Consider the following 14,770-nt stretch of genomic DNA (forward strand, 5'->3'; position numbering starts at 1 on the left):
CTTACTAGAAAAACATTAATAGAGAGAGAGAGGATTTCCTGATTGAGAAATATGAAGTTTCTGACTAGGTTTAGGGACCCGTAATTGTTTCCCCCTGTTGCTGATCTTGTCCCACTTTTAGATGCTATCATATGTTCCACCATCATAAAGTGTCCGCCTCCCTTTTCATGTCAACCAATCTTCCCTACTAATCTCTAGGAAACGTAAGCTCATAAACTTTTGTTTTTTGTTTTTTAATCTCTTTTGATTTCATTGGGTTCAGCTTAATACTCATTCTCAAAGCATGCATGGAAAAAGAAATATGTCTGTTGTGCACTTCTTGTCGTAATTAATTCATGTTTAGAGGGACAGCTCCAAAAAGTGTCGTGAAATATGATTACTTTCTTCTTCTTCTTCTTTTTTACATGAAATATGATTACTTAAAAAGAAAAATGAAGCACAGCCATATGACTTGTTCCTCTACAAAATAAGTACTTGAAGTTAATGTATTTCTCACCCATGGTTTCCATTTTTTTTTTTTTTTTTTTTTTCCTTTCCCTTTCAATGAGCATTTTCATCTTGTCATCCAAATTGGAATAGCACTTTGGCGCTTAGCCATTATAAGAAAAGGCACATAAAACAATTCAGGACAGGTTTCCCTCTTTTCTAGTTTAATAGACATTGGATTCCACCTCTTCCATTAACTTTTCTTCCCATCATCAATTTGAGAGAAAGTTTCTGCTAATAAAGAAATGAAAACTCAATAAGGACAAGAGCTATAATATAATTTATTTGAAATAAAAAAGACCATTGGCTCTCAGTCACTCATTTATATTATAAATAAATATAGCAAAGCTTTGGACTACATTAAAAATTATTTGCTATCACCTGTCTTAACTCTTAAGTTTCAAGTCAAAGATTATGAACTTCAAAAGTTACTCTAGAATCATTAAGCTCACAATTATTTTCCATTTTGGTCTACTTGGACAGCCTAAAACTTAACAATCCTAATAAAGACCTAGCAAAAGACAAGAAAATTTCCATAGGGGAATGAAGAATATAAGTATTGAGTGCACTCATATCACAATGTAACTTGTGAAGCATGATTCCCTTAACTTCAATGCAGAGTATGTGAAGCAACTAAGAGTGCTTACTGCTTATAGTCAACATAGGATTCGACTATATACATCATTTTGTTAAGTACTGAAATCTACATGAATAGAAGTACTACTAACCAAAAAGAAGAAGAATAGATGCACTAATGTATTGGGCCAGAATATAATGGATCCAAAAGCTGCTTCTCTGAATAGGCAGGCCCTTATACTCATGCCTTCAATTTTTTTGGGGCCAATACTTCTTGCGGTTGCAAGGAAATATAAACAAAAACTTTCTGGCCACTCCTTGAAAATCTAATTTATGGAGTACAAAAAATTTCTCAATGGCAAGTCCACAACTCTAGTGGTTCACAGGGCCTCATGTTTCTAGCTTTCATGTCTAACATTTAAGTTAATGAAAGTTGCCTTTTTTTTTATTTTTTTTTTAGCATAAGTCAATGAAAGTTGGAGAATAGTTTTGAACAACATTGTCACATGTAAAATTCTTTATTGTCTAGGCCTCTCCAGTATTGGTTCATCAATAGATAGATGTTGCCATGACTGGTCTCCTTCACCCTTTTTCTTCCAGCAAAACATTGTCACATGTAAATATTCAAATTGCTTGTGATCGCTCTGTGGGTGTGCTTGCTACATGACCCTTGTCTGTTCTTAACACCAAAGATGCTAGTAGAGCAAGATCATTTCAGACAAATAAATAAGGGAGAAGAAAAAATATCCAACAAGAAGCACACAGGCTATGTTTTATTTTCCCCAGGGCCGGCCCAAGGCCTAGGCCTAAGGCCCCCACCACAAATAAATATTTACCCTTTACAAAAAAGCCCCTATCTCATTGTAAAAGGCCCAAAATTTTATAAAAAATATGAATTTTTTCAAACTGTTATGCACTTTTTATTATTAGTGATATTAGTGATATCACAAATTTTATTATAGATTTACAAACTAAAATGTTACCAATCACAAAAAAGTATTTTAAATATTCATTAATTACATTATTGAAGCTCATCCTTCACTATTATTGTCACATTATATTGTGAACATTTTGTAGTACCTTTAATATTTTCCTTTTTTATTTCTAACAAGGCTTTAAAAAAAAATTGCAAATGTGTTAAATCATCAATGATGATTAATCCTCTCTAATAGTTTGAAACTTTAATATTTGTAAACTAATCTACTACAAAGCCACACATCAATCAATATCATAAATTATAAATGTAATTAACTATATATGTATTGTTTTATATTCAAGATAAATTAATTTTCTATTTCTTTTTTTTTTTAATTTCTTTTTGTTAAATTAATTTTTCAACTATAATATTCAATTCTCTATATGAAATAAACCTTAGTTTTAGTTAGTATTATTCATTAAATTATGTATTTAATACATCAAATTAACCTCAATTTGATTTATATTAAATAATTTTATTTAATTAATATTTATATAAAAAAAAAAAACCCCACATATATATTTCACCTTAGGTCCCAAATTAGGTTGGGCCAGCCCTGATTTTCCATCTCCCAAACAAAGGAACAATATAATAGGAGGAAAAGAAGAATAAAGAATAAGTGTGGTTACATCCATTACTGATGCCGCACATACAAGATGAGAAACAACAACCTAGAGTACCCTATAAGTTATCATTCTTAACAATGAAACAATGCCTAAGCAACAAAACCTACATGAGAATAATCAATGTAAAGACTGAACCACTAAGGCATTGCCATGAATTTCGTGCCCAAACCTGCAGAATAGTAAGGTAACACAAAAGAGAACTAAATACATATATATATACTGATATTTGGCACTTCACAAAGTACAAGGATTTTTCTTCATCTATCTTCAACAGTAAAATCAGGTTCAACTGGCTTCTGTAATGAGTTTAGAATGTCAAATTGAGTTCCACACTTCTTGCTTCCACCTCTCCTAGTGCTTGCTGCCAATTTTGCTGCATACGTTGTAAAGCTTGAGCCATATGGAGGGAAGGATGAACTCTCTTCTAGTGCAGATTTAGGCCCAGATGCCACCAGACTCTCCCTCTTCTTGAGCTCAGCTGCTTCTTTCAGTCTTTTATATCGAAACCAAGCTGCTTGTATAAAACATGCAGCCCATGTCCTCCATTGGTGAGAGTGAAACCTAAGTGTCTGCCTGACTTTCTTGCTGTGCAGAGTGCGAAATTGGGCTGCTACAAACTGCAAGTCCTCAGCAATGAGAGCAAAAGCTTCAACTTCGGTGATGGCTTTTACTGTGCGTGTAGATGAAGGAAGCGCAACATTTGGACGAGGGTCCAGGGCCCAGGTTAGCAATTCTTCACCACAGAAGTCCCCTGCTCCAATGCTGCATGAATTGAAGAAACCACTGCGACCACCATTGGTGGTGCAAGAGTCTAAGTGGCCTCGTACAATGAAAAGCATCTCATTGACAGGATCACCCTCACGAACTAGGCAAGTGCCAGGTGTACATAGGCAAGGTTTCAGCCTTTCACAGATTGCATCTAGCATCCTGTCATCCATTTGATCAAAAAGTGGTACCTGTTTTACATTTGTAACAAGAAGTTCAATATCAGAATAAGGTCTGATGACTGTTTTGTTTGTAATTGCAAGTTCATTGTGACCCATTTAATCTGAAAAAAAAAGACGGATAAGAAAGGGATCTCTCTGATTGTAACTACTATAGTATGTCATGTAGGTATTATTTAAAGCAAGGAAGGAATTGAAATGAAACAAGGCATACATTGTACTCTGACCAGAAAATGTGATATTTGTTTTCCATCCATGCATTAGTAAATTATTTATAACAAATAGATTACTTTAATCACCATCAAGAATTGAGCTTAAGTAACTTGTTGAGAAGTTCACAAAATTGTTCTATTAACGGAAAAGCGAGTGAGGAAACCAAAACTTACTTTCCGAACTAGATCTAAACACAGGTGGCGTTTGATTTCTCGTCTGAGATCCATGGGGAGATCTTTAAGAATGGCTTCCTCATCAACTCCCCGAGTTGCAACCCATCTGTATTGATCATACCTTCGCACACTCTGCTTCAAGTCACTTGGTAGTTGCCTGTGATGCATCCATTGTTCTGTATCAGTCCTCCTAACTCTCCACTCTTCCAGTCTCACAGTCGTGGATTGGAGGTACATCTGTCAAAATAAATGGCAAAAGAGGACTTAAAATTTTTGATAAAGTGTGTGAATAACCTTCATAAAGGAAAATGAACTCTATCAGCTGGAAAAAAAAATCCAAGATCCAGCAGCTTAAGTTAGAAACTTTACTGAAAAATTTAACAGAGCAGTGCTGCAAGTAGTGATCTTCCAATTTCTAATTAACAATTCTGTTTTAACATCTATTTCTTTGTCATAATGAAATGATTTTACAGAACACCAAAGAAACTTGAAATTAATTGAATGTAGCATCAACTAAGAACTAGTATGAACCTTGCATAAAAACATATAAATTTATCTAGGTGTGAACCTTTTATGAGGCCTAACACTAGCAGCACAGAGCCATACATTCTGAAGATGAATTTCTAGGACCTGAAAAGATGTTCTCTAACAGCTAGACCTACCTGCATATTCCCTATAAGCAGTGCAAAAAGCACCAATCCAAGGATCACGATCACAAAAGCAAAACTTATTTCTCCAATATAAGCGCTTGTGAAGAGATTCTGTCCCAAACTACTGCAAAATTGATAGATTTGGTTAGAATAAGAAATATGGGAGAGTGAATTTCATTTTCTGAGAGCAAAAGAGGGGGAGGGGGGGGGGGGGGGGGGGATCAGATTTGATATTGTTAGTGTATAGCTTAGACTAGTTTAGCCCATTGGGCTTAGCCCAATATACTGTACTTGTAGTTTACTCCTTTTACTTGTACTGCACACATATCTAGCCTATATAAGGCTCTCTATTGTACATTGTTTTACACACATCAATATACAGACTATTCAGTCTTTCTCACACTTTATATTCTTAACATGGTATCAGAGCCAATCCTCTGACTTCCTGGTTCCTGTGGACATCTCCGGCGTTCTTCCGCTGCCCTCGCCTTCATCCAGTAGCCACTGTCAGAAGCGAGTCACCGCCGTCACGCCCACAGTCCCAGCAAATCTCGGATCTCATTGTTCTGCTCATCCAACTGTCAAAGCAAAGGCATTGAGTGACAGAACAGACAATCCCGAGCAAAACCCAACCAAGAACGGCCAGAAAACACTTCACACGCGCCCCCACGCGCCGCCTGAAGTTTCTGCCTCACGAGCACGCGCTCCACGCGCCGTCACGCGCCGTCACGCGCCGTCCCTCTCTCTCACGCGCCCCCACGCGCCAGATCAGACTTCATCCACTCGCCCCACGCGCTTACACGCGCCCCACGCGCCAAATCCGTTTCGCGAACTGCCACGTCAGCCCTAGTGTGACGTCACCCTGCCACGTCAGCCGTTGACTGGACCAGACTTGACCGTTGACTTTGACTTTGACCGTTGACTTTGACCGTTGACCGTTGACCAAGTCAAAATTTTTCAACAGGACCTGTCTTGCTTAGTTTTTCGCGTAGATTCTGATTTTGGACTCCGTTTCTGCATTTGAGGTATCTAAATATCACTTTTTGATCATTTTCTTCATTATGGCTCAACAAAGTGAACGAGATATCATACGTCCTATCACCATTATGTTGGATGGTCCTACTAGCTATCATGCATGGTCTCAGAATATGACCATCTTTCTCAAGGGTCGTAAACTGTGGAGATATGTGACTGGTTCAATTCCTAAGCCAGTACCAAACCCTAAGTCCAAAGCCACAGCTGCTGAAGAGTCTTCCAAGACTGCTGTTACAACAGATGATTATGAAGAACGTCTAGAAGAATGGGAGAGTATTCAGAGTAAGATTTTATCTTGGTTTATCAATACCTCTATTCCCTCCATTCATAATCTTCTTCCTCGTCTTGAAACTGCTGAGGCTGCTTGGAAATTTTTGGCCGATCGTTATAACTGCACTAATGATTCAAGTTTGGAGTTTCACATTGAATCAAAACTTTATCAAATGCGCCAAGAGACAGGTCAGTCTATTTCTGATTTTTATTCTCAGACTTCTACTATGTGGGAACAACTCTCTGCTGCAGATCCTCCACTGGTGTGTTCTAAGGACATTGAGCTCTTTGTCAAATATCGGGATCGCCATAGATTTATGCACTTCATGATGGGTTTACGTGAGGATTTTGAGCCTACTAGGGCTTCTCTACTTAGCCGGTCTCCTACTCCTTCTCTTGATGCTGCAGTAAAGGAGCTCATTTCTGAGGAGAATCGTCGGCCCACTTATCACATGACATCATCTGATCATGTCTTGGCTACACCCTCACCACAGCCTCCCATTGTTGCATTCACTGCTCCTCCGCGAGTAAACTCCGGGCGTCCCACCTCTCAGTCTTCCAAAGGTGCTCACTGCAAGTTTTGCCGTGCCAAAGGCCATGACATCTCTGTTTGTCGTAAGCTACAGAAATTTGTGCAAGAGCAGAATAAAGCTTCTCTTCCTCAGGCAGCTGCTGTATGTCCTTCAGATCCATCGGTTCCTACAGGTCCATCTTTGGCTTCCTCACTTACTACGGCTGATATTGAGGCAGTTGTTCAACAGGTTTTATCCCGCACTTCCACTGCCCTTTCTGTCACCTCAGGTAAACAACCTTGGTTTTTTGATACTGCATGTTGTAACCATATGACTCCTGATGAATCCCAATTTTCTGATAAGGCACCCTTAGAACATCCAATCACCATTTACACTGCTGATGGAACTCCTATGCCTGTTAGTCATAAAGGAACAATCTCTTCTCCTTGTTTATCCCTTAGTGACACTTTTCATATTCCAAAGTTATCCCTCAATTTGCTTTCTGTTGGTCAACTTTGCGAATTAGGCGTAGATCTTCTATTTACTAATCATGGTGTGGATGTGCAGGATCCCCGGACGGGTCAAGTGCTTGGGACAGGCCGTAAGGTTGGTCGCATGTTTGAGGTTCATGACTTGAAGATTCCTTCACAAGTTGTTTCTGCAGCTGCTACCACAGCCACCTCCTCACCTGATCTATGGCATGCTCGTCTTGGTCATCCATCCTTATCTCGTCTTCAATTGTTAGCTTCTCAAGGTCATTTAGGTTCAGTTCAGTTTTCAAAATTTGATTGTACTTCCTGTCATTTTGGTAAACAAACAAAATTGCCATTTAATAAAAGTGACTCATTTTCTTCTGCTCCTTTTGATCTTATACATTCTGATATTTGGGGTCCTGCACCTGTTCCCACTGAGGGGGGATCTAAATATTTTGTCATATTTGTGGATGATTTTTCTCGGTATACTTGGATTTATCTGCTTCACCATAGGTCTGAACTTGTGTCTATTTACCAAACATTTCATAAAATGATTGAAACACAGTTCAATCGCACCGTTAAAGTCTTTCGATCAGATAATGCTCAAGAATATAATGATAAATCTTTCCTATCCTTTTTAGACAGACATGGTACTCTTCCTCAGCGGTCTTGTCCTTACACCTCTCAACAAAATGGTCGTGCAGAACGAAAACATCGTCACATTCTTGATGTTGTCCGCACCCTTCTCATTTCTGCCTCTCTTCCTGAGCGATTTTGGGGTGAGGCCGCACTCACTGCTGTGCACACTATTAATCGTATTCCTTCACCAACTACACACAACAAATCACCATTTGAGCTTCTCTATGGTCAAACTCCTGACTACTCCTCTCTTCGGGTTTTTGGTTGTGCTTGCTTTGTCTCTCTTCCTCCTCATGAACGAACAAAGCTTCAACCTCGTACTCGTCTCTGTTGTTTCCTTGGTTATGGTGTGTCTCAAAAAGGGTTTCGCTGCTATGATCCCATTTCTCATCGCCTTCGTGTCTCCCGTCATGTTGAGTTTTGGGAACATCGTCCTTTCACGAGTCTTCAGCAGTTTCCTACATCTTCTTTCTCAGAGTCTCCCATTTTTACTGATCTTTTCCTCCCTCTCTATCCTGAACTTGTGGAGGATTCTTCAGCATCGACTGCCTCTCCAGACGACTCATTTCCGGTTCTGTCTCCGGCATATGACCCGCCTGTCTTGGATCCTGTGGCACCACCCTCTCCTGAGTCTCCTATTGGTCCTGAACTTCGTCGTTCCACTCGGGTAAGCATTCCTCCCCCTTATCTCACTGATTATCATTGCTCTTTTGCTCTTGCCACTCTCTATGAACCTCACACCTATCGTGAGGCTCATACTGACCCTCTTTGGCAGCAAGCTATGAATGAAGAACTAGATGCCCTTCATAAGAATCACACGTGGGATATGGTTGATTTGCCTCCTGGTCAGTCTGTAGTAGGTTGTAGGTGGGTTTACAAGATCAAGACCAAGGCTGATGGATCTGTTGAACGATACAAGGCTCGCCTAGTTGCCAAGGGCTTTACTCAGGAGTATGGTATTGACTATGAGGAAACATTTGCTCCTGTTGTTCGTCTTACATCTGTTAGATGTCTCATTGCTGTGGCTGTTGTTCGCCATTGGCCTCTTTATCAAATGGATGTGAAGAATGCTTTCCTCGATGGAGACCTCCATGAAGAAGTGTACATGCAACCACCCCCTGGCTATCCACACTCAGGCAATCAAGTTTGCCGCCTTCGCCGTGCTCTTTATGGCCTCAAGCAGGCTCCTCGAGCTTGGTTTGAAAAATTTAGCTCAGTTGTTGCTCAGCAGGGTTTCACTTCGAGTCCTCATGACACTGCTCTCTTTGTTCGAAGATCCTCTGCTGGTATCACTCTTATTCTTCTTTATGTTGATGATATGATTATTACTGGAGATGATTCTGCAGGTATCCGCTCTCTTCAGAACTTCCTTAGTCAGCATTTTGAGATGAAAGATTTGGGCACTCTCAGCTATTTTCTTGGGCTTGAGGTTACCTCATCCTCTGATGGATACTATCTTTCCCAGGCTAAATATGCTTCTGATCTTCTCTCTAAAGCCGGTGTCACTGACAACAAGACTGTTTCCACTCCTTTGGAATATAATGCAAAGCTCACACCCTTGGACGGTGAACCTATATCCGATGCTACTCGCTATCGTCAGTTGGTTGGCAGTTTGATCTATCTCACTGTTACTCGTCCAGATATTTCACATGCTGTGGGTATGGTTAGTAAGTTCATGGATGCACCTCGTTCTGTCCATTATGCTGCTGTTCTTCGGATTCTCCGATATGTCAAAGGCACACTTTATCATGGTCTGCATTACTCCTCTCGATCTTCTCTCGAGCTTCATGCTTATTCAGATGCTGACTGGGCAGGTGATCCGACTGATCGATGCTCTATCACAGGTTTCTGTTTCCTGTTAGGTACTTCTCTGGTCTCGTGGCGCAGCAAGAAGCAGGATGTGGTTTCCCGTTCTAGTACTGAGGCTGAGTATCGTGCCCTTGCCGACACCACTTGTGAGCTTGTTTGGCTTCGTTGGCTCTTGGCTGACATGGATGCTCCACAGCCCACTGCCACTCCTCTTTATTGTGACAATCGTAGTGCTATCTACATTGCTCATAATGATGTCTTCCATGAACGCACTAAGCATATTGAGATCGACTGCCACATCACTCGCCAGCATCTTAAGAAAGGAAATCTCCAGTTATTCTCCATCTCCTCTGCTGACCAGCCTGCTGATATCTTTACCAAGACTCACCCGCCTGGTCGTCTTCGAGATCTTATATCCAAACTCCAGTTGGCTTCCTCCTTGCCACCTCGAGTTTGAGGGGGGATGTTAGTGTATAGCTTAGACTAGTTTAGCCCATTGGGCTTAGCCCAATATACTGTACTTGTAGTTTACTCCTTTTACTTGTACTGCACACATATCTAGCCTATATAAGGCTCTCTATTGTACATTGTTTTACACACATCAATATACAGACTATTCAGTCTTTCTCACACTTTATATTCTTAACAGATATAAACCATTCTATATTGCATTGCATAAAACATAAGGATGATGCATCTTGTCTCTAATAGCATTTGAAATGAAACTATTACTTAACAAATTTCAATTCACTCTAATAATTTCAAAAGGATGAGGTTTTTGCAAATTTATTATCGGGATTGATACTGATCCTCTCTCTTGTAATAGTACCATTTGTAAGGATGGATATTTCCTTCAACTAATGAGTAACGTAATGAAACAGTTGGCAGTTTTCATCCTGTAATGTCTAGTCCAGCCAAAGAGATAGTTACCTCAGATTCCTCAGGCCCCACCAAAGACAGAAGTAGTACTTGTTGAAGAACCTTGAGGCTGTAGTTCCAGAAGTCACTGCCTCACCATAAATGCCAAACTGAAAGAAGTCACTAGTTCCAGCACATAGACTTGAGATATTGCTGGATTTGAACCAAGCAGCTCTTATAGGGTTATCTACATTACTGCAATATAAAAACCAATATTTGCAATCATGTTGTTCAAGACTGCAAACTTTCATCCAACATTCTTCTTGTCGTAGAATGGATAAGAGGTACCAACAGGATCCTAAAACCTTTTCAACAAAAAAGAAAGAACAAGTGGAGTCAAATTTACATAATTCTGAACTAATCACAGAAACCAATCAAGCTCATAAGAAATCCCACATTCTCAAAAATTAAACAAAATAAAATCTTTTAGACAATGCAGACTGTCTAAAAATACTTTAGCATTTACAGGTACTTATTGACTGCATCACAAGTCTCAGTCAAGAAAGTCATTTTTAATTGTAACTTACATGACTTGCCAACATACAGAGCATCAGATTGTATACAGCTCCAGCCCATGCTGTTTCCATCATAACCCCATTGGCCTTGACAATTTCAGATGTGAGCGGATAGATATGATATAATCTCAGGAGGTACTGGAAAATGATAAGGAAGCGAACAACAATACTTGAAGGGGTAATTTCTGAACCTCTTAAATTTGGGATTGCAGCCCAAATCAATATCTGCCATAATATGGAAGCTTAAACATATGAGGCTATGATGTGTAGAATTACAAGTCTACATTCATCCAAATAAAAATTTTAAAATATATATATTACAAGTTTACAACTGTGTCTCGTGAACCTACTTAACATTCTCTGTAATGGTGGCATTGTAAGTTTAATTTAGCAAGGGAAAAAAATATAAATTCTCAAAATGTATATTAGAAAATCAGAAGAGGACTAATCAATTAATAGTGGCCCCCTTTTTTTTGTTGAGTCAATCATGTCCTTTTCGACAGTATAATTGGATAGTATCCAAGAATACCTACAAACAGGCCTTTATGCACTTTCTGAATGCAAAGGAACACAGAAGAATGAATTCTTTTCAAGCAAATTTTGCACAAGAACCCAAGAAGAAGTAGAATTCCAATCTTGGTATATTCAAAGCATAAATGTACAGAAAACTAGCTACATACCTGTGGAAGGGGTAGAGCAGTTACAAGGTCTAGCCAAAAGCCTTTGCGAAGGTATCTTGAAGCAATCTTTGAAGGGTCAATAACAAGCTCTCCTCTCCCAAATACTCGAGAGGAAGGACCAACATAAGCCGTTCGAAATCTAACAAAAATCTGAACAACGTAAAATGCATCAATCATTGACCGAATGATAGTAAGGGCTACTTCAAGGGACACCATAACTTCAATGCACGCCTCTTCCTTAGCCATTGGTAAGTAAAAAAACAAGGGGTCCACGAAAAGAGAAAGCAAACATGCCAACAAGAAGATTTTGTTCCATCTGTTTGAAACAGGTCCCTGAGGATCCAATATTATCTTCTCCACCACATCATAATCCTCAGAGAAGACATTGGAAAGTTCTCTTCCAAGAGAGTACTTGCCTATTGCATCTTTCTCAATACTCCTCAGGCACATATCAGGTGCCTGTTTATCATTGATGTTATGAGTTGGCATTAACAAATGACTATCATTGGGTGGTGTACAGTTTGCAGTTTCAAGATCATCTCGAAATCTGAAAGTTCAAAATCTTAAGAATTTCAGTACAATATTGAATAGGGAATTGTGAGTACCAAATTCTCTACACTTTTGATGATCAATGCTCAAAGTGATTATCAGTGCATGTTATAACTAAAATACTATCAGCTTTACGTCATGATTCTTGCTAGAGCAAACATACCTCACATATCTTGATCTACCAGTAGCCATAGCGTTTGAGAAAAAGCAGAGATGTGTCTTCAACCAGTGGATTTGATCTACGATGAAAATATACCGGCGCACCAAATTTATTAACCACCACAAGAACACTCAAGACACACGAGTCAAGCAACTTTTTCCGTACATAGACTTGTTACGAATCATGTGAAAGGAAAAGTATACCAAATTTTTACCAGCCATAAGTACTATCTCATTTTTCATGTAGAAAGTGAAGTTAACCTGTGAGTTTCGTCACATTACCTCTTAGCAAGTTGCAACAAAATAAATGTTTTATTTTGTTTCATAACATTGTTTCATGTTCAGATGAAATGTAAAGTAACACCAGATGCAATCCAGAACCACAAAAATCTTGAACAAAGTAAAGTGGTCATTACTAATTCTTGCATTAACATGACAGCTTAAAGGAGAAAAGGGTCACTCAAAATAAAAATAATAAAGCAGAAAATTAGAAGAAGAAAAAAAATCTATTAATTAGACAAAACAAAACCCATGAAGTTAAGAATGAAGCAGGCACAGAGTCCACTGAACAATTCAAAAGGACAGACATGAAAACTTACAATTAAGGAATGCTGAATATTCTCTCTATATCTTCATCTATGGGTTTTCACCATTTCAGTGGGAACCTTTATAAGGGAGTGTGAAGCTCATGGAACTTATAACTATGTATAAAGAAACCCATAAAAAAAAACAGGTAAAGGCATATAGGATTATGGGGCAGTTCACATAACTAACACGTATAACTCATTTTAGTTTGTAATTTTCTTACTTTGTTTAGTAACCACTCTTGTTTTTGTCGACACCAACTTGTTTTGGACTTTGGGTTTCAAAATTATCTATTTTTTAGCATCTTGGCCATTAAAACTATGAATAATTCAAGTATCACATACTTTCATACATGTTACAACAAATTACAATCTATCACGCAAGATAATTGTGGCAAAAAATGTGTGAAAGTGAATTATTCTAAAACTGTACAACATTCGACAATGGAAATGTGTACCCAAGTACTAAAACCAGTGGTCAGGGACACAGAAGATGCTTTAATTTAGGTGAATGAAAGAGTTAAACTTAGCTTCAGGTTCCAGCCAAAAAATGGGAAGCACGCGGTTTTAATAAGAAGTAGAGGACCCACATGGAACTGTGATGATTTAGAGAATCTTGACCAATAGGTTTCAGCACTTGTTGAGTTGGGACTTCTTTTTTCACTGTTTCCTAACCGACGGAGGAGGGAGTCGAATTTTTGAAAAAATATAAATAAATGAAAAAAAGAGTTGTGAGGTCACTGCTCGTTGACTTCCACACCATAGTCCAAGCCATGCTGATATGCTTCCCCTTTAAGCTTACAATCGGTCATTTCTATTTTGATCATAACCTGATAGATATATATATATTGGAAAAGCTTAAAATTTATTGGCTTTTCTGGTCACAAATAGTTACTGTATTTTAGATAATGTCAATTGTACTGTAAAACTCAATATAATCTTGAGTAAGATTAGTTTCATACATATATTTTTTTTGGTGGTAGGGAACAAAGGTTGTACAGAATAAAGTAATTTGCAAAAGCTACACATAACTTCATCATGAAGCTATAGATTTGCTATTGAGAGCCAAAAGGTAAGAAAGATGAAAGATTCTTCACAAAGACATGGTAAAGACTAAAGTCAGCTGCCATTTATTAGATTATGTAGTATCTATCTTCTTCTCACGTGGGCGTTTGCGTCAAACATGTGTCTTTTTTAAAATGACACTTTGATTCGGGAGATCGAATATTAGCCACTGGGAGATTAGCATTCTAGAACAGTTTACTAGGCCCCAGTGGAAAAATTATTGAAGAGGACAATTAAGTTCTAAAATTCTAATAGAAAGTGAGGTACTAAGAATTGCTTGGGATGTCATAATTATTAGAAGGACTATGGTTTTGACAGTAAGATGACAATAACATGGCCACACGGAGTATCTTCCAAAGTCATTTTACAGCTGTGTGTATCTACATCCATCATTTACTATCATTACCAAAGTTTACTAAGCTCGGGTCCAGTGTTTAGACAGAATTTTACTTACGAACAATGGTTATTACACACATCTTTGTTTTTAATTGAAATCATGACTTCACAGTTTCAATTAAAAAGAAGGGTGTATGTAGGGTGTGTGTAATGTGTATGTTAGTGTGTGTAACAGTTATTTAGCTTCACTTTAAACCCTGCTGTAATTGGGTTTGACTTAATAATCTTCTTGTTATAAACCTGCATGATTTTATAGCTTGTGTACTATTCTAGCCTTGGAGAGTTGGATCACTGTCAATGTATACAGTGTAGGGATCTAAGACAACAATCTAGTTAGTCAGAGTTCCAATTTTTGAACTTGGGCCTGCTTCAAATAAACAATAAATGACAATTTTGCAGTCCTGCTGCATGAGTAAAATTCAACACTAAAACTTGAAATTCTAGAAGCCTGAGATCACCAATCAATGTTCTTGTATGCACGAACTAATAAATACAAGTAGTTTCATTGCCCTTTGAAAAGCC

The 14,770-nt window shown here is 38.4% G+C and overlaps 1 protein-coding gene across 3 annotated transcripts; it reads right to left on the reverse strand.

Moving 5' to 3' along the window:
- Positions 1-2,627: 2,627 nt before the first annotated feature.
- On the reverse strand, positions 2,628-13,467 carry LOC126691847 (protein CNGC15b-like). 3 transcript variants are annotated; one of them, XM_050387084.1, is made up of 8 exons: positions 12,803-13,467; positions 12,208-12,283; positions 11,496-12,042; positions 10,828-11,040; positions 10,313-10,605; positions 4,657-4,765; positions 3,995-4,231; positions 2,628-3,620 (listed from the first exon to the last, which is right to left on the reverse strand). In XM_050387084.1, exons 2-8 carry the CDS (start codon positions 12,234-12,236, stop codon positions 2,922-2,924), a joined length of 2,127 nt encoding a protein of 708 aa, XP_050243041.1. In that variant the 5' UTR covers positions 12,237-12,283; positions 12,803-13,467; the 3' UTR covers positions 2,628-2,921. The 3 variants fall into 3 exon arrangements, with proteins under 3 accessions (XP_050243041.1, XP_050243039.1, XP_050243040.1); XM_050387082.1 differs by having other exon boundaries at positions 4,657-4,768; positions 12,803-13,466; XM_050387083.1 differs by lacking the exon at positions 12,803-13,467 and having other exon boundaries at positions 4,657-4,768; positions 12,208-12,781.
- Positions 13,468-14,770: the final 1,303 nt, after the last annotated feature.

This window comes from Quercus robur, chromosome 7, assembly GCF_932294415.1.
Source record: "Quercus robur chromosome 7, dhQueRobu3.1, whole genome shotgun sequence".
Classification (NCBI taxonomy): Eukaryota; Viridiplantae; Streptophyta; class Magnoliopsida; order Fagales; family Fagaceae; genus Quercus; species Quercus robur.